At 33.4% G+C, this 20,585-nt stretch overlaps 1 protein-coding gene and 1 long non-coding RNA gene across 2 annotated transcripts in view; one reads left to right on the top strand and one right to left on the bottom strand.

Annotated features, from left to right (window-relative positions):
- LOC309662807 overlaps nt 1-20,585 on the bottom strand; it is a 619,026-nt gene that overhangs the window by 135,507 nt on the left and 462,934 nt on the right. The window lies entirely within an intron of this gene.
- The window catches only part of DPP10 (dipeptidyl peptidase like 10), a 685,907-nt gene that overhangs the window by 652,342 nt on the left and 12,980 nt on the right, over nt 1-20,585 (top strand). Inside the window, exons 20-21 of the mRNA XM_082465825.1 lie at nt 7,115-7,309; nt 8,012-8,066. Of these exons, the coding sequence (XP_082321951.1) occupies nt 7,115-7,309; nt 8,012-8,066 (250 nt within the window). The remainder of the gene's footprint in view (nt 1-7,114; nt 7,310-8,011; nt 8,067-20,585) is intronic.

Below are 20,585 nucleotides of genomic sequence, written 5' to 3'. Positions count from 1 at the left end.
CTAAGTTAACTGAAAGACCCACCCACTGTGAAAAGTAGAACACTTCTACTGCAACTGAATTTTTCGTCCTTTGGACTGAGCCAAATAAGAAAAACTTGATTTTTATAATATAAAAGCTCAGGACTTATCACTGCAGAGTTGCCTAGGGATGGCCAGGTTTGGGAGCTCAGCTTCCTTGAGAGGAATGGAAGATGAGATAGTCAAGTCCCATAGCATTGACCAGAACATTGGGTTAATAATATTTAACAAACTACAAACTGGACACTTTGCTAAGCAATTTATATATATATTATTTTATTTAATATTTACCATAACTCTACTAGGTAGACACTATTATTATCATCTTCCACACCAAAGCAAACTTAGGCACAGGGAAGGGAAGGCACTTGTCTAAAGCCACTGGGCCTGGGCTCAACTCATTTTGGTTTTACCAAAGTATCATCTGTACCCTTTTCATGATAACACTCTCACATCACTATTAGGTTCAGGTCATTAATATAGGCAATATTTTCTAAAAAGTTTAACATGGGAAAGATCTATGAATGCAAGTATATGAACACAGGTGATGGAGAATAACACAACTTGAGAATTTGTTTGATAAGCCTAATTTTCTGTGTATTATCAGGTAGACCATGGGGTCTGGTTAGAGGCATAAATAAACTTGTCTATATCAAACGCTTCCCTAGTTGTAACTCCGTGGAAATTAATTCAGCCAAAAATTATATGTAAACAAACCAGGGATCAGAAATTTGCAGGTTATATTATAATATTCCTAATGGAAGAAGATGGGGATGTGAACAAGAAACTGTTCTCTGACAGAAAAAAAAGAATGTTATTTCTTATATGATGTAGTATATATATGAGAAAACTTATTCCACCAATCTGCATGTAGGACAATCCTTCCATGAGAGGGAAGTCTATGGATAATAAAATGAGAAATAGAAGGAATTGGCCAAGAAGCCCTTGACCAATGTATGTATCTGCATGTATTGATATATATTGCTTGAAACAGGATAAATTTCATTAGCTTTTAGATGTACTTATGTTATAACTAAGTCATCGCTGACTATACATTTTTATAAATTTCAGATTAAGACAAGACAAATATTGTTTCACTCTCCTCATGTCAAACTCATGTTCTATTGTGAAATGAGTTCTCTCCTAAAGAACAAAATCAAAAGCGCTGACGATTTATTTTCCTTAAGAATGTACTGTGATGCAGCTCTCTGCAACATAAGTTTCTTTTTCCTTATCTGGCCTATCATTCTGTTTGCCACCCTTCTTTTCACACTCTTTTTTAGTTTACTATATCTAAAATAAAATTGTAGCACAGCTCTCCCTGAGTCTAGCTCTTATCTAGCACTTATGCAGCTGAAGTTGATCTATTCTAAGCCTAAAAAGAGCAAAGAACCAAGATGACAACAAGCAATTGTCTCTGTCCCCTCCTTCCACAACCCAATAGACACAGATACCCAGCTGTAGTATAGCAGTTTTGAAATTCTGTCGTGTAGGAAAAAAAAATTCTGCCATTCAATAGATCACTCATGGAAAGTTCTCTCACTGGTAAATATTTTCCTTCTGTTTATCTAGCCAAAGTTTTCGTGGTAAGGAAAAGGCTTTTAAAAATGTACTGAACGTGATCTTAACTATTTACAACACATTATTCTATAATGAAAACAATAAATGAAGATAAAAAGAGCATATAATTGCCAGGGTAGCTCAGCATATTGGTAACAAAGTCAAAACGTATCTCTTCTGAACGTAAATCCAGCTCTTTTCATGAATTTAAATAGCATTTTGTGAACCTGACCAAACATGTACTCTGAACAAATCTCTTCACTTTAATTCAGTTTTTGACATAGATGATGTTTTGTTATGTCATAAAGAAGTGGCTTGTTTTGTCATTTTAAAGGTCTATTGAATTTTGTGTGTTTTGCTCAGCCTTTTTTCTTTATTTCATTATTTGCTTATATCATGTTCTCTTCATCCACACAGAGACATTGAGTGTTCAAGGTATTAAAACAGATGTGAACTCTACCCTCAAAGACCTTAACTTCTAAGAAAAGTTTAGTCTTAATTTGATTTTGCTGCCTGTGTTAGGAAGTGGACACATTTCATATTGCTGTGGCCTTTTCACTGCTTAAAACACATGGAATTGTTCTTTTCATACAACTTTCAAGAAAATTGTGTGTCCCTATTCTCAACCTTGAAACACTGTTCTTTCTATGTCCCCAGAGATTTCTGAGACAGAGAGAGTAAAGCAAAACCATGTCAAAAAAAGGATGAGGCAGACACTCAGAGAAAAACAAAGAGGAGGGAAATGAATGGGAGCTCACCAATTCTGCATGACCAATACATACACGAGTTGTGATACCCGTTTATTATATGATGGATGATTTGGTTTACAGTACATTCCTTGTGGTCATCCCTACAGCCATATATCTTTTCCTACTTCATCAAATAAGTAATATTTTCCTGCCTTTATTTGTTGAAAAAATCTAGTAATTTCTGGTGAACACTTTTTGAAAAATCTCCCCGTTGCTTCTGCAGGTCTCTGGCTTGTTCCTTATACAGGCAATGCTTACCATCATAATCCATGTTCTTTTATAATTGATATTGAAATAGACATGCCTGTATTCTGCACCAAAAAAGAAAGAACAACACACCCAACTAGACAGAGAAATGTGTTAAAATTATTGGCTGATAATAGATTATAACATTTTGTGTTCTGACATTGAAAGCAGGTGAAGCAGAGCAAATGAATGAAATTGTATTTTTTTCCTGGGTATTGCAAGCATGAGTAAGGAATTGAGTTTGCTTTGAAAAATCTACAATCACTTATTAATCATAAGTTTGAAAAATGTGCCTTATTTTAAACTATATTTTTTCTTTCTTTTCCTTTTTTTTATTGAAGTATAATTGATTTACAATATTGTGTTAGTTTCAGGTATATGGCATAGCAACTCAAGTTTTTTGCCAATTATGTATCATTATAAGTTATTGTAAGATATTGGGTATAATTCTCTGTGCTATACAGTAATTCCAGGTTGCTCATCTATTTTATGTATGGTAGTTTCTATCTGTTAATCCCATACTTCTAATTTGTCCCTCCCTCTCTCTCCCCTTTAGTAATCATAAGTTTGTTTTCTATGTCTGTGAGTCTATTTCTGTTTCATATATAGATTGATTTGTATTTTGTTTTAGATTCCAAATATAAGTGATATAACATAGGGTTTGTCTTTGTCTAACTTACTTCGCTAAGCATAATATTTTCTAGGTCCATCCACGTTGCTGCAAATGGCAATATTTCATTCTTTTTTATGGCTGAGTAATATTGCATCATATATACAAACCACACCTTCTTAAGCCAATCAACTGCTGATGGGCACTTGGGTGGCTTCCATGCCTTGGCTATTGTAAATAGTGCTGTTATGAAAATTGGGGTGTGTGTATCTTTTGGAATTATGGTTTTCGTTGGATATATGCCCAGGAGTGGGATTGCTGGATGATATGGTAGTTCTATTTTTAGTTTTTTAAGGAACCTGTATACTATTTTCCATAGTGGCTGCACCAATTTACATTCCCACCAACAGTGTACAAGGGTTCTCTTTTCTTCACACCCTCTCCAGCATTTATTGTTTGTAGATTTTTTGATGATGGCCATTCTGATTGGTGTGTGGTGATACCTCATTGTGGTTTTGATTTGAATTTCTCTAATAATTAGTGATGTTGAGCATGTTTTCATGTGGCCTGTTAGCCATCTGTATGTCTTCTTTGGAAAAATGTCTAGTTAGGTCTTTTGCCCATTTTTTGATTGGGTTGTTTAGTTTTGGTTTTTGTTTTGATGTTGAGTTGTATGAGCTGTTTGTAGATTAACCCCTTGTCGGTCGCATTGTTTGCAAACATTTTCTCTCATTCAGTAGGTTGTCCTTTCATTTTGTTAAAGGTTGCCTTTGCTGTGGAGAAGCTTTTAAGCTTGATTAAGTCCCATTTGTTTATTTTTGCTTTTATTTCTTTTGCCTTGAGAGACTGATCTAAGAAAATATTGGTATGATTTATGTCAAAGCGTGTTTTGCTTATGTTCTCTTCCAGGAGTTTTATGGTGTCATGTCTTACATTTAGATCTTTAAACAATTTCAGGTTTATTTTTGTATATGGTATGAGGGAATATTCTAATTTCATTGTTTTACATGTAGCTGTCCAGCTTTCCCAACACCACATGTCGAAAAGACTGTCCTTTCTCAACTGTATATTCTTGTCTACTTTGTTGAAGATTAATTGACTATAGGTGCATGGGTTTATTTCTAGGCTCTCTTGCCTGAGTAACTAACAACACTCTGATAATTGCTCCAAAGGATCTGTTGATTGCACTTTTTAATTTTCTTATGAACCTTTGGTATCTTTGACCATCTAGAAAATGGAAGTCCCCTTGATATAACAGCTCCTACTACATGGTATAATATCTTGATCCATAGATATCGTGCAATTTAATTTCTGCACAACTGGCCAAAATCTTTTATATAGTTTTCCATTTTGAACTATAAGGAAATATGCTCGGTATAAGTAAAAGTGACTTCAAACAAAAGAGTAATACCTACAGTTTCTATTGTTCAGTAAATCTAATAATAATCTTATATTGCTTACTATATTTCACAAAGTATTTTCAAATACATTATGCCATTTAATGCTTACAAAACACTTTGAGGAAAACAAGACAGTGTTTTACCATTATTAAAGATAAGGAAACTGAGTCTTAGTGTTTTAGTATCTTCCCTATCTATGTTCAGAGTGAAATTGGGACTTAAACTGTCATATTTTTACTCAGCTTAAATGTTGAAGTTAATCCTTGTATCTTGTCCTTTGTGGACCATATTCTGTTTTCTAATATTTGCAATATATCCCCAAGCTTCAAAATACAGGATTTATTAAGCTTTTTAAGGTCCTTCCATTTTAAACTTCACCTGAGTCTACTTTCCCTGAAACTGTCTAGTTCAACAAGCATTCTCTATGTTCTCCATGCACCAGAAAGTGTGCCACGCATGGTGATTCATGCTATTTCTCCAATGGTACACAAGTTACATCAGTATCATCTGGGAATGTGGAAAAAATAGCAATTTCAGACTTCATTCTGAACTAGGCAATTGGAATTCTAGGCAAAAAGCACATGGAAATGTGTAGTAACAATTCCTAATAATCTGATCAAGAGGTAAATGTGCAAAAACTAAAATAAATTAAAAATTAAATTTAAAAAAAGAGATAAAGATGGCAAACACAAAGGACAAAACAGTTCTAGATTTGGAATCACAGGATCACCATTAAATGTGTGATTTAGGAAGGAATGGAGTAGGTCATTATTAAAACCCTTCCGTGGCACAATTTCTTTATTTACAGTGTAGGAATAATAATACATGCAATAAGCCATGCGACAGACAACTTCCTCCCCAGAAAGGTTAAGTAACTTTTAGTGGTGTATAGTAAATAAGATAAAGGATCTTAAGTGCTTAGATCATAGAAGGCCTTTGTATCAGTTTATTAGGGCTGACATAGAAAGATAACACAGACTAGGTATTTTAAACAACAGAAATTTATTTTCTCACAGTTCCAGAGGCTCAACATCCAAGAGCTAGATGTCAGCAGGCTTTATTTCTTCTGAGACCTCTCCTTGGCTTGCAGATCGTTGCCCTCTTGCTGCCTCTTCCCATGTTCTTTTCTCTGTGCATGCACACCCCTAGGGTCTCTCTGTTGTCCGAATTTCCTCTTGCAAGGACACAGGTTGGATTGGATTAAGGTTCACTCTAATAGCCTCAACTTAATCACTACTGTAAAGGCATTGTCTCCAGATACAGTCAGGTTCTGAGATAGTGGACATTGGAGAGTCAACGTATGGATTTTGAGAGACACAATTCGTTCCATAACAGCATTCAATAAATTTTAGTTGTCTGACATTTTGCCCTGTTCCCTACCTCCTCCTTTACGCAACTCATTGGTCCCACACAACCTCTGTATCTGCTCAGTTCTATTTGCTGCCCAGAAGTTATTTCCTTTACCAAATCTGATAACCTAAAAGCTTGTTAATGATAATTAGCTTGTGTATTGGTATATTTTAGTGCTTCAAAGCAACACATCTGCATAAACTTGAAGGCAAGTTTGGTGTCTTCACAGGAGAGTGAGTAGTGTGAAGATTTCTAGTATGCAGCCCAACTAAAAATGGAGATCTTTTCAGAGAGTTAGATGATTTGATACTCTTCAAATCTATCACATGGACCACTGTGTTTTTGAATTGTACCTGGGTTTGGACCTAGATAGTCTGTGTGATTTTATGAGAGTCTGCTTTTTTACCTGTTCTATACTCTGGAAAATAAATTATAAATACCATTGCAGTGTGACATTTTAAAATTGTATCACCTTTTCCCTCTGGAAAGAATGTTCATGATTTATAATTTGTGTTTCCATCTTTACTTTTAGCTTTCAAATTTTTCAAACATATGCGTGTCTGCTTCCTTTTCTTGCTGTCTACTTTAGTGATAAAAAAGAATTTTTCCTCACTGTTTGCTTAAATTCTTCTCAGTAAGAATTACGTCACAAAAAACAATTCAGGAAATATTAATGCAGTATTTCATTTTGAATCTGATGTGCTTTAGGATCGTACATTTCTTGTTAGATTATTATTATTAAGCTTCCATGACTGATTCCTCTCTCTGTCAGACCCTTTAGCCCTTGTATACCATCTGCAAAACATTTCTGAAACACACTGTCTGTAAGAAATCCAATAAAGTAGGGCCTGTATGTCAACTTGATGATCATTCTTTAGAAATGTCTATGGAAAGTGTGTGCTTTTTTCTTTATTTTTCTCTTTTTAAAATGGGTTAAATAATTTCTCATGAACAGTTTTAAATTCTGTTTCATATTTTAATTTCATTCAAAGAGCTTTTCATTTGAAAATTTACAAAGGAAAATGGCATTTATATTTTCAGGTTTAATATCAAGAATTAAGAGAAATTTTAATAGCCAACCTGGGTCTTTTCCATAATTTTTAACCAATAGGTGGGAACACTAAAATTTCGACCACATTGTCAGTTGTTCTTGTTTTGGTCAAATGTGTTGGTATTTGCAGGGATGAAGAACCAGGAGGCCAGCTGGTTACAGATAAGTTCCATTTTGACTGGGATTCAGTACTTGTTGACACGGGTAACGTCATCACAGCACGTTTTGATGGCAGAGGAAGTGGATTCCAGGGCCTGAAAATTTTGCAGGAGATTCATCGAAGGTTAGGCTCAGTGGAAATAAAGGACCAAATAGCAGCAGTGAAGTAAGTGAATGTACATTTTCTTATCGTTTTTCCTGTAATGAGAAACTAGGTATGTGATATATAATATTTAGCATTGGTAAATGCTAAGAGATTTATATTCTAATGATTAAGCAATTTTCTAAGTTAATCATAAAGACTATTGTATTTTTTCAAGTATCTTTCACTCTCAGTGACATAATAAAAGAATTATCATACTTCCCCCTCTGGAATTAGAATCAACTTTGGACTTATGAAAATGGGAGAGACCTTAATTAAACTACTATATTATTTATTTACAATAATCCACAATGTCTATTATTGTCCCAGTTAATTACAGCTCTTGAACTTTCACAGATACCTTTCCCACACTGGCATGAAAAAGTGACCTGAGAAAACTAGTAGGTTCTTTAAAACAGTATACAGACATTAGCTAAGATACTGTTAAAATACAGATGTTGATTCAGTAGGCTGGTAATGGGCCCAAGACTCTGCATTTGTAACAGGTTAACAAGTGTTATACCCAAGCTACTGCACCACCGCTCTGAGTAACAAGGTTTTGGTATACAGGACCCTTCTACATGAATAGAGCTGCAACCACTTAAGCAGTCTCATTTGACCTCTGTTTTATTCTGTTTTGTTTTGTTTCTTGTTGCTAAGAATGAATTTATATGGTTCATTTAACTCAAGAAGATATAGCTATAATTTTTTCTTTTTTCATTTCAGATTTTTACTGAAACAGCCATACATTGACTCCAAAAGATTAAGCATTTTTGGAAAGGTAAATAGTAGAAATATGTGTGTGTACATTAAGTGTTTGTGTATGTACTTACATAACTACTTTCCTCATTTTACTATAATTTCTCTGTATTATCCTTTAAAATATAATATTGTAATTAATATTATATACATTCAGTTATTTATTAATTCAGCAACTCTTTACTGAGTATCTTTAATTGATGCATGGTGTTAGAAATAGAGCAACAATAGGACAAAAAAAAGGAATCGTTTTCATGAAGATTATCTTCTAAAGAGGAGAAAGAGAAAGTAAATGGATAAATGAAAAACACAGTTTCATCTGGTATTAAATCTTATAAGGAAAACAAACCAAGAAAACCTTGATGGATAAAAGATAACTACAGGAAGGGCCAATGTTATTAAATTGAGTGGTCAAGTAAGGCCCCTCTGATTTAAGTGATATTTAGGCTGATACCTAAATAACAAGAGGGAGTCAGTCATAGTCAACTTGCTATTGAGGGAGCAAGTTCTCCAAAGAAGGAACAAGCACCACAGCCTTGGGGAAGACAACATGGCTTAGAAACTAAAAGGTGACCAGTATGCATAATTATGTCTTCTGTGCTTACTGCATGATATTTACTTCCTTTAAAAATTTTTTTATTAAAGTATAGTTGATTTACAATGTGGTGTTAGTTTCTGGTGTACAGCAAAGTGATTCAGTTATTCATATATATGTATGTATATATGTGTATTCTTTTTCATATTCTTTTCCATTGTGGTTATTTAGAAGATATTGAGTATCGTTCCCTGAGGATATTTACTTCTTATAGCAATAATTTTTATGTCAAGTTCAATATCATCTTCACAGTAAGAAATTAGACCCCATATAGATATTTATTGAGCACCTAGTTTATACATGTCACTGGGCTAGACATTATAAAGATACTAAGATGACAGGAAAGAGATTTTGTACTATTTTAGTTTAGAGACAAAGCAAATTCTTGGCCTTCATTGATTTAAACAAAATATGTTCTACTATTCATAATGAACCCAAAGACTCATGACAGCAAGTAAATGGTAGTTTTACTGGCGCATAAACTTTAGTGGTGTACACTGACAAGTAAGTCCATGAAAATCTACTTAACACATAGTAAAATATAAAACAACATGCATCACTACCATTCTCCCCCCACTTCAATCTGCAGTGCACCATGTTTTTTGCTATATTTAATTCTTGGTGTCAGTAATATTTAAGAGTTCAATAAAAATATTTTGTGAATAATGCTTCTCCCACATAAGTACAAACAAACAAATAAATAAAAGCCCATCACTAGCAGTAAAGATATTAGTGAAAAAATGAAAATATCTAAGAAAGTGATCATTCCAAAGAAATGAAAACGCTATAGATGCATCAGCAAGTGCATATAGTAAAGTCTTATCAGACGCTGCAGCATGGATGAAACTTGAAGACATGTGCTTGGTGAAGTGAGCCAGTTACAGAGGGACAAATACTGTTTTATTCAACTTACATAAAATATCTAGAGTAGTCAAGTTCATGGTGGTTGCCAAGGCTGGAGGGAGGAAAAAGGAAAGTTGTTTTTTAATGGGTGTAGCATTTCAGATTAATGTGAATACACTTGACACGACTGAGCACTTAAAAGTGGTTAAGATGGTAAATTTTACATTATGTGTTTCTTACCACAGCAAAAGATGCATATAGTAGAGAACATTTTACTCTTTAGTGGTCCTAATATACGTAATAATTTACAAAGGACTTAGACCTTATGTATTTCAGGGCTCTACTTGTATACACATTAATAAGTATAAAAGACCAAATGAGCTATACAAACATTTATGAATATGGAAATATAACAAAGATTCGGAAAGTTGTAAAATGCCTTATGAAGACAGTGAAACATGAACAGGATGTTGTAAATCATTCAGCAAGTAGAGGGCAAGGAGAAGAGTTTCGTGTAAATGCACAGTGTCAGTGAGGAGAGCCTGTTTGGAGAACATGAAATAAAGTAATTGGCTAAAATTAAGGCTCGCATAAGGAGGTAATAGTTGACAGCACTGAGAGGAAGCCTGGGCACAGATCTTAGTGAGTCCTCCATATAAACTAGAAAATTTAGATGTTCGTCTAGAAACATGGGGAAATAAAACCGGAGCCTTCAGATTTAGAATTTCAAAAATCTTATGTTTATCCTTGTATTAGGGGCTGTAGCATTGTATTAGGGGACTGCTGAGTCTCAGGCAATTTACTCTGGCAATCTAAATATAGGATAGACTGACACAGGATATAAACAAACAAAAACATAACTAGATTTATTTTAAATGGAAAAATATTCCATTTCGATTTTTAAAAAAATATGCATATCTGTGACTGAGTTATAATTCAGAAGGTGGCTTTCTTAGCATATAAAGGAATGTTGTTAGCTTTAAGACTTAGTAGGTCTTGTGATTTTTTTTAATGTACTTGTTTTATTTCAGTATCAAATTATGTTATGTTAAACTCACAAAATTTGCTGAGGAATTATGTTCTTTTTTTTATTGTCAGGAAAATCTTGCTTAGAATTGGAGTTAGATTGTAAAGTATCTGGGGCTATTGCTTTCTTTGTTAGAAAAAATTTAATTAATGTTTAAATGTATTTAATCAATACAGGATTATTACAATTTTTCCATTTCTTCTGGAGTCAGTTTTAGTACTTTTTGTTTTTCTTCCAGTTTTATTGAGATAAAATTGACATACAGCACTGTATAAGTTTAAGATGTACAGCATAATGATTTGACTTACATACATCATGAAATGATTATCACAATAAGTTTAGTGAACAGCCATTATCTCATATAGATATAACATTAAAGAAATAGAAAATAAAATTGTTTTCCTTGTGATGAGGACTCACGATTTACTCTTTTAACAATGTTCATATATAACATACAGCAGTATTAATTATATTTATGTTGTACATTACACCCCTAGTACTTATTTATCCTATAACTAGAAGTTTCTACCTTTTGACTGCCTTCATCCACTTCCTCCACTCCCCACCTCTACAGCACTACATTAGTTCCTGTTACACAGCATAGTGATTTGATATTTCTATACATTTCAAAATGATCACCAAGCTAAGTCAGGTTACGATATGTCACCATACAAAGATATTGTGTAATTACTGACTATATTCCCCACACTGTACATTTTATACCTGTGACTCATTTATATTGTAACTGGATGTTTGTATCTCTTAATTTGTGTTTTGTACTTTTAAAAGGATTCTTTCCATTTCATATATTGTTCAAGAGCATTCTCAAAGTGCAACATATCCTCTTATTACATGTTTAATCCTTTTACTAGTGGTGGCAGTGTCCCATTTGGACTCCTGGGTGGGCTTATTAGTGCCCCTTTGCTCTTGCTGAAGCACCTCTTCTGCTCTGGGCTGCCTGCACTCACTCTTGCACTTGCTCTTGACCCCCTGTCTTCTCCCTTTCATCTCTCCCTCTTTTTCCATGAACCATATTTTGGGCTTAATTTTTCTTCTCTATTTATCTTTGTTTTCTGTTTCACTAACTTCTACTCCTCGTGTTATTACGTTTTCTTCTATTTTTTATCCCATATTGTTTTTAAATTACTATGTTGAATGTCTAGCTTATTAGTTTTTAGCATTCTTCCTTTCAAATATGAGCCCTTGAGTTATGAAGTCCCTTTGCCAATACTCCCTTAGGTACTTCCCACTGGTACTAATGTAGTACTTTTAAAATTTAATGTAAGTATTTCTCAATTTCCAGGGTAAGTATGCCCTCTGAATTGTTTTTATTATTTTTATTCCAATATTTTTATAGGAGTTTTGGTAACTTTCTATAATTGGCTTTGATTATAACTGAATTGTAATCATAGAATTGACTAGAATAACAGAAATCCTTTGAAACCTCAGTTTCAAACCTTGATTCATGACTTAGGAATGATTTATAAAGCTTTCACCTCTGCTTAAAAGATGTAGTGTTACATATATGCCCGTTTAATCAAACTTGCCCATCATGATGTTCAAATCGTAAACTTACTTTATGATTTATTTTGTCTCTAATTTCCAAGAAAGCTGTATTAAAGTGTCACATTATAATGGTGAATTATTCAGTTTCTCCTTAGTAGGTTAATTTAGTCTTCATATTTTAAGACTATTTTTACTCATTCCCTCCAAGTTCAGATTATTATATCTTCTCAGAGAACTGAATCTTTTATTGTTTTTCACCAATCCAGTTTATTTCTATTAATTTTTTGCTTTATGGATTTTTAAAAAATATTAAAATTACAACACCAGCATTCTTTTGACTAGTACACATTGTTTTTGCTTTTCTATCTTATCATTTTCAAACTTCATCCTCACAATTTAGGTATTTGAAGATTGCATTTATTTATATAAATTGTAATTACCGATACATTTAAATGTTATAATTTTCATTATTTCTGCCTGCTATCTTATTTGTTCTATTTTTTTTTCCTTTCTTCCATTCATCTTGATTAAGTTTTTTTTTCTTTTTTCTCTTTTTTTCCTTTTTCTAAATATATTTTTTGTGTGGTTGTCTGCTTTTGCAAGGAATTGCCAAACATTTTCCAAAGTAGTTATATCATTTTATTTTACCAACTGCTGTATATGAGAGTTCCAGGTGCTCTACATCCTTACCAACAGAGTATCATAAGTCTTTTTCATTTAAAAGTTCTCTGATGATTAATAATATTGATCATTTTTTCATGTGTTGACATATATATATATTTTTTAACACAACTGATTTATTAACCCTTTATGTTGTGCAACAGACACTTTTGTTTTAAGGTTTACTAAATCAGAGGGCGAGTATTATAGTCACAAACCTGTCCCTCCCTTTTTTCGACTTTTAAATTGAGATACAATTGACATACTAAAAATCATCATTATACAATAATATTGTATCTAGAAATGAGATAGTAGAAATTCTTTCATCTTGTTCTTTTTCAGCGTTCTTTTATCTCATCTAGCTATTGTATTTCTTTATAAATTTTAGAATCATCTTTTGTAATTTTACAAAATAGACCATGGGGATTTTCATGGGAATTGTATTGAATCTGTAGATAACCTAGGGAGAACTGACATCTAAGAAATATTGACACTTTCATATTTTTTAAGATGTTTTTCTTTGGTGTTTTATATTTTCTCCAATATGTGTATAGTTATGAATATGTTTTTATTAATCATATTTGGGTTTTGATGGGTTCTCTGAATCTGTGCTTTGTCTTCCATCAGTTCCATCAAAATTGGAATTTTACATATGGAATTCTTTAAAGCTTATGTTGCATTTGTATTTTTGTATTTGTTTTTTTTTTCTTTTAATTACACTTATATGGTAAATTTGGTCTGCAAACACCAATGTGGACTTATGGCTCAAATTTTTAGTTAAGGTTAATTTTGTTTTCATTGATTCAGTACAAGTTCATGATAAGAATTAAAAACAAAATCATTTTCATCAATCCTTTTGTGCAGCATAATTATCTCTTGTCATCTTTAGACAACCCTTTAGGGGTCTAGCTTTGTGCAGTCTCCCTTTAGATCAGGGGTCCTGAACCCGTGGGCCATGGACAGGTACCAGTCCGTGGCCTGTTAGGAACTGGGCTGTACAGCAGGAGGTGAACGGCGGACGAGCGAGCGAAGCTTCATCTGTATTTACAGCCGCTCCCCATCGCTCACATTGCCGCCTGAGCTCCACCTCCTGTCAGATCAGCAGTGGCATTAGATTCTCATAGGAGCATGAACCCTACGTGAACTGCGCATGCAAGGGATCTAGGTTGCGTGCTCCTTATGAGAACTTAATGCCTGATGATATGAGGTGGAGCTGAGGCAGTGATGCTAGTGCTGGGAAGTGACTGCAAATACTGATTATCATTAGCAGAGAGGTTTGACTGCACAGAGACCATAATAAATCAATTGCTTGCAGACTCATATCAAAACCCTATCAGTGAGTGGCAGGTGAAATCAAGCTCAGGACTCCCACTGATTCTGCATTATGGTGAGTTGTATAATTATTTCGTTATATAATTACAATGTAATAATAATAGAAATAAAGTGCACGATAAATGTAATGCACTTGAATCATCCCAAAACCATCCTCCCCACAACCCCTGGTCTCTGGAAAAATTGTCTTCCACGAAACCAGTCCCTGGTGCCAAAAAGGTTAGAGACCACTGCTTTAGACCTATTGTATGGAATCTATGCATTTTGTCTACCTCATGCACTGAGTCATCATAGCAGAAGGTTAAAATCACTTGCATTTGCAAAACAAACAAAGAAACAAATAAGTTGGCTTTATGCTTGTTTACCTCTCAGTTTTCCAGTTTTCAGTTAATATCTGGCCTCTGTGGATTCATAACCTTTGTGCCAGTTCAGTGTTGTATTCAGAATTACTTTTAGTTGTTTAGTTCTCTTTGCTTTTTTTTAACTACCACTTTGTATTTACTTTTTTGTTTTTGTTTAGTTTTGGTTTTGTTTTCAGTTGAGTCGATTGAGATATCAGTTTCACCAAATACTAGAAATGGAATTGCCACACTTATGTTTTTACCATCAAAGAGGCTAGAGCAGTGTTCCCTTCTAAGATTACAGGCTGAGTTAGAATTTAGTGTGAAAAGTGTTATGATTCATTTGAGATATTACCTCTGAAAAAAGAAAGATGAATGGCAGCAGTAGGGCCAGGAATTTACCATCTCTAATCAACTTATTTCCTTTACATTTATCACTATTTGATTGAATTTCTAGGTCTTGCTTTTTCTCCCTTTGGTCTAAAATTCATCCTGTTTTTCATGGTCTATATATCTATATCTATATCTGTATCTGTATTTATGTCTACATCTACCTAGCTAGATAACTGATTTCATCCATTATAATTGACTTTGTCAGCAGAAATTAAATTTACTTCGAAGTTTTGAGGTACATTGCACTGTTGGTCTCCATAAAGCTGAAATAGTGAACTCCAAGAAACTGGTCGATATTTTTTATTTTGATGTGTGATTCATTCCAGTTTAATCTTTCAGAATTTGGAAAGCAATTCTAACCTATTCTTTCTAACTATGTAAGCTGATTAAGGAATATAGAATTTTTAGTATTTCTAAAAATGTGTTTTGTGTCAATTAATATATACTTTTAGACAATATCCCTACCTATTTTCTGTTTATGGAAAGATTAAGCCTATAAACTCCAGGAAAGCATTGATTAAATACATGCATTCTCTTCTAAAACTATCACTAGTTTTAGATACTAAAGAAACTACTAGAAATGGATATTAGAGAAAAACTTCAGCTAGCATAGAAGATAATGTTTGGCTTTTTATATCCAATTTCATTTCAATATTTCACATGTATTTTATGGGTAAACAAAATTATACTAAAAAGTTGTAACTATTACCTAAAATGGATCTTAAGGATATTCCAATAGTTATTTATTGTTCCAAATGAGTTTTCTTCAATATAGTTAAGCTGAAATTCTTATTGGTTATAAGTATTCCTTCCACCTTTCTACTTCAGTATTTTTGTTCATGCCTTTTAATTTATTTCTAATAATAGCCTCAAGCCTGCACATTGCTTTTATAATTCTATCTCTTATTAAGCCTCATTCAGAGGTCCTTTTATCCAGAAATTATTCACTGAATCTCTCCCACTTGAAATCATCATTCCCTCCTGTGTACTCAAAGAATACTTTGTCAGTAGCTTCTCATATTCATTATACCATCATGCAATGTATTATATTTATTTGTATTCTTATTCATTTCTTATGTTAGACTATAAGCCTTTTCAGGGTATTTATGTTTTATTTGATTTTTTGTTGCAAAGGCATTTGAACTGAACTCATGTCATGCTCTTTCCTTCATCTGGAATTCTCTCTTTGCCACCAGATAGCCAAACCTTATCATTTTGGAGGGGGGTACACTGAGTTTCTTGGCTTTCTAGCTTTAGTGTTTTCATCAAATTTGGAAAATGTTCAGTTATTACTTCAATTTTTTTTTTTTTTTTTTTGCTGCCCCCTTTCTTCAGGGATTGCAAATAGGTGTGTAATTAGGCCAGTTGAATTTTTCCCTAAACACACCAAAACAATATTAATTTTTTAAAAATATTTTTCTCTGTGTGCTTCATTTGTGGATATATTGTGCTGCTGTGCCTTAACTATACTCTTCCAGGCAGGAAGCTGTAGCAATCCCAGGGTTGACTGATTTCTCTGTTGTTCTCTGTCTTTCAGTCATCACTGTCCTTTGTTGCCTAATGCCCAATGTCTTAATTACTTCTATTTCATATATTTTGCCCATATTTTTAGTTGTTTCACATGGAAGGGTAAATCTCATTTCTGTTATTCCATTGTTATGGAATTAGAAATTCCTACATAAAATTAATTTTTATGTTTATTAATCATTTTACAGTGTTATTTTTGAATTGTCAATTTATATACATATATACACTTAGTTATATTGGTCTCATATATGTGAATATATGTATTTGTTTTCTTATTGCAATTTTGAGATTTTGATGCATTAAAGATAACAATCTTTTCACATCTGTTTGAAATATTTCTTCAACTTGTTGATTGACTTTCAGTTCTGTTTATGATAATTCAAAAAACTGAAGTATTACAGCGTTTTTCTTACCTTTTGGCAAAACCTTTCAAATCCTTTCTCTGGTGATTGGTTCCAATGATTTTATTTTTTAGAGATCTCATTCCTATCAAAATAAGTATTTATTAGATTTTCTCTCTGGTGATTTCTTCCAGTGATTTTATTTTTTAAAGGTCTTGTTCCTATCAAAATAAGTATTTATTAGATTTTCTCTTTATGTATCTGTTTGAGTGGGACAGAGAGAGGTACATAACACTTGTATGCTGAGGATTTATATATTTGGTTTCAAACAGCTAGTCAGTTTCACCAGTTCCATTGATTGACAAAATCGTCCTTAACACTTTGATTATGATGCCACCTAAACAATAAGTTCTCAGATATTCTTGGATTTATTTCTGGTGTAACCTGCCTATCTGTTCTTAGACTAATCTTATAGTCTTTTAATTATAATATTATGCTTAATAATCATACATTTTAATATTTTAAAATATTTTCCACTCTTTGCTCTTTTCTTTCATAATACCTTTCGCTTACCTGTCCTATTTTCTCCACTTTTATAAATTCTCCCAAAATATTCAGCTCTAATTTTTTAACTAAAATTTTATTAAAACAATCTTTATTTTTATTTGAGAAGAATTAAAATTTTCAAAAGATGTAGCTTTGATCTGAATCACATAGTACATCTCTTTTATTTAATTCTTATTTTATATTTCTCAGTAGAATTTTATAGTTTTCTTTATGTATGTCAAATATCTTCCCTGCTATATTTATTTCTAGGTATTGCTTATTAGTAATGCATTTTTAATTTTTATTTTAAGTAGTATGTTTTTGTCTGTATTATTTTCTAACTTGTTTGTTGGATAAATGGAAAGCTTATACTATTAGCATATTTAGCTAATATGCTAAATAATATAATAACTGGCCATCTGTTACTCAATAATCATTCATATGACTTCATTAAAGACTTTGAACCATTTTAGTTTGAATAATTATCCTTAGGACCTAATCTAATTTCATATAATATAATGTAATAATATTAATGTTCACTGTACCAAGTAATTATATCTAAGTGCTAAAGGTAAGAAAACTGCTGAAAGAAATTTTTTCTGACATATTTTTAAAAAATTGATGACACAAATTAAAAGTTGGTAGCAAAATTTAAAACATTATAAACATCATACCGAGAACAGATATTGCTATGATTACCAGGCCAGTATTGATGGGAATAAAATTAATTCATTTAAAAAACATTTACTGAGTGTATACTATGTGCCTTGCACTTTTCAAGTTGCTGGACCTACAGAAGTCACCGAAAAAAACCAAAAAAAAAAAAAAAACTCTATCTTTTATATAATTGTTAATGCAGTGAAGAGAGATAAATGAAAAACAAATAAATGAAAAATAATTAGTAAAGTATATAAAATGTCAGATAATGATATTACAATTCAGAAAAATGAAGCAAAGAGGCAGAGAGGGGATCAAGAATAAAGATGAGATAGCAATTTTCAGTCATTAGAGAGGAACAATTTCACTAGGAGATCATGATTGGTCTAAAACAGGGAAATTTGAGGAGACAAGAGACATGGATATCTGGAGAAGGTAAAACAACTTTAAAAGTGCAATGAGGGCTTCCCTGGTGGCGCAGTGGTTGAGAATCTGCCTGCCAATGCAGGGGACACGGGTTCGAGCCCTGGTCTGGGAGGATCCCACGTGCCGCGGAGCAACTGGGCCCGTGAGCCACAATTGCTGAGCCTGCGCGTCTGGAGCCTGTGCTCCGCAACGAGAGAGGCCGCGATGGTGAGAGGCCCGCGCACCGCGATGAAGAGTGGTCCCCACTTGCCGCAACTGGAGAAAGCCCTCGCACAGAAACGGAGACTCAACACAGTCATAAATAAATAAATAAATAAATAAAAGAACGTGAATTTCTTTAAAAAAAAAAAAAAAAAAAAAAAAAAAGTGCAATGAATATGGAAGCTTATTAAAACTTAACCTATGGGGATAATTACTCATTATTTATAGTCTTAAGAGTCTCAGCTGGGATAGCCTCATCCACCAGAGGGCAGACAGCAGAAGCAAGAAGAACTACAGTCCTGCAGCCTGTGGAACGAAAACCACATTCACAGAAACATAGACAAAATGAAAAGGCAGAGGACTATGTACCAGATGAAGGAACAAGAGAAAACCACAGAAAAACAAATATATGAAGTGGAGATAGGCAACCTTCCAGAAAAAGAATTCAGAAGAATGATAGTGAAGATGATCCAGGACCTCGGAAAAAGAATGGAGGCAAAGATGGAGAAGATGCAAGAAATCTTTAACAAACACCTAGAAGAATTAAAGAACAAACAAATAGAGATGAATAATACAATAACTGAAATGAAAAATACACTAGAAGGAATCAATAGCAGAAAAACTGAGGCAGAAGAAAGGATAAGTAACCTGGAAGACAGAAAGGTGGAATTCACTGCCATGAAACAGAATAAAGAAAAAAGAATGAAAAGAAAGGAAGAAAGCCTCAGAGACCTCTGGGGCAACATTAAACACACCAACATTCGCATTTTAGGGGTCCCAGAAGGAGAAGAGAGAAAGGACCTGAGAAAATATTTGAACAGATTATAGTGGAAAGCTTCCCTAACATGGGAAAGGAAATAGCCACCCAAGTCCAGGACGTGCAGAGAGTCTCAGAGCAGGATAAACCCAAGGAGAAACAGGCTGCGACACATAGTAATCAAACTGACAAAAATTAAAGACAAAGAAAAATTATTAAAAGCAACAAGGGAAAAATGACAAATAACATACAAGGGAACTCTGATAAGGTTAACAGCTGATTTCTCAGCAGAAACTCGACAAGCCAGAAGGCAGGGGCATGATATATTTATAGTGATGAAAGGGAAGAACCTACAACCAAGATTACTCTACCCAGCAAGGATTCAATGGAGAAATTAAAACCTTTACAGATAAGCAAAAGCTAAGAGAAAGCAACACCACCAAACCAGCTCTACAACAAATGCTAAAGGAACTTCTCTAAGTGAGAAACACAAGAGAAAAAAAGGACCTAAAAAAACAAACCCAAAACAATTAAGAAAATTATAATAGGAACATACATATCGATAATCACCTTATATATGAATGGATTAAATGCTCCAACCAGACACAGGCTCACTGAATGGATACAAAAACAAGACCCATATATATGCTGTCTACAAGAGACCTACTTCAGACCTAGGGACACATAAAGACTGAAAGTGAGGGGATAGAAAAAGATATTCCATGCAAATGGAAATCAAAAGAAGGCTGGAGTAGCAATACTAATATCAGATAAAATAGACGTTAAAATAAAGAATGTTACAAGAGACAAGGAAGGACACTACATAATGATCAAGGGATCAATCCAAGAAGAAGATATAAGAATTATAAATATATACACACCCAACATAGGAACACCTCAATTCATAAGGCAACTGCTAACAGCTCTAAAAGAGGAAATCAACAGTAACACAATAATAGTGGGGGACTTTAACACCTCACTTTCACCAATGGACAGATCATCCAGACAGAAAATTAATAAGGAAACACAAGTTTTAAATGACACAATAGACCAGATATATTTAATTGATATTTATAGGACGTTCCATCCGAAAACAGCAGATTACACTTTCTTCCCAAGTGAACATTCTCCAAGATAGATCACATCTTGGGTCACAAATCAAGCCTTGGTAAATTTAAGAAAATTGAAATCATGTCAAGCATCTTTTCTGACCACAATGCTATGAGATTAGAAATCAATTACAGGAAAAAAACGTAAAAAAACTCAAACAGATGGAGGCTAAACAATACGTTACTAAATAACCAAGAGATCACTGAAGAAATCAGAGGAAATGAAAAAATACCTAGAGACAAATGACAACAAAAACATGGCGATCCAAAACCTATGGGA

The sequence above is a fragment of the Balaenoptera physalus genome (assembly GCF_965194825.1).
Source record: "Balaenoptera physalus genome assembly, chromosome: 6".
Lineage (NCBI taxonomy): Eukaryota > Metazoa > Chordata > Mammalia > Artiodactyla > Balaenopteridae > Balaenoptera > Balaenoptera physalus.
The sequence above is the reverse complement of the archived record's forward strand: the minus strand, read 5'-3'. Positions and strand labels throughout refer to the sequence as shown.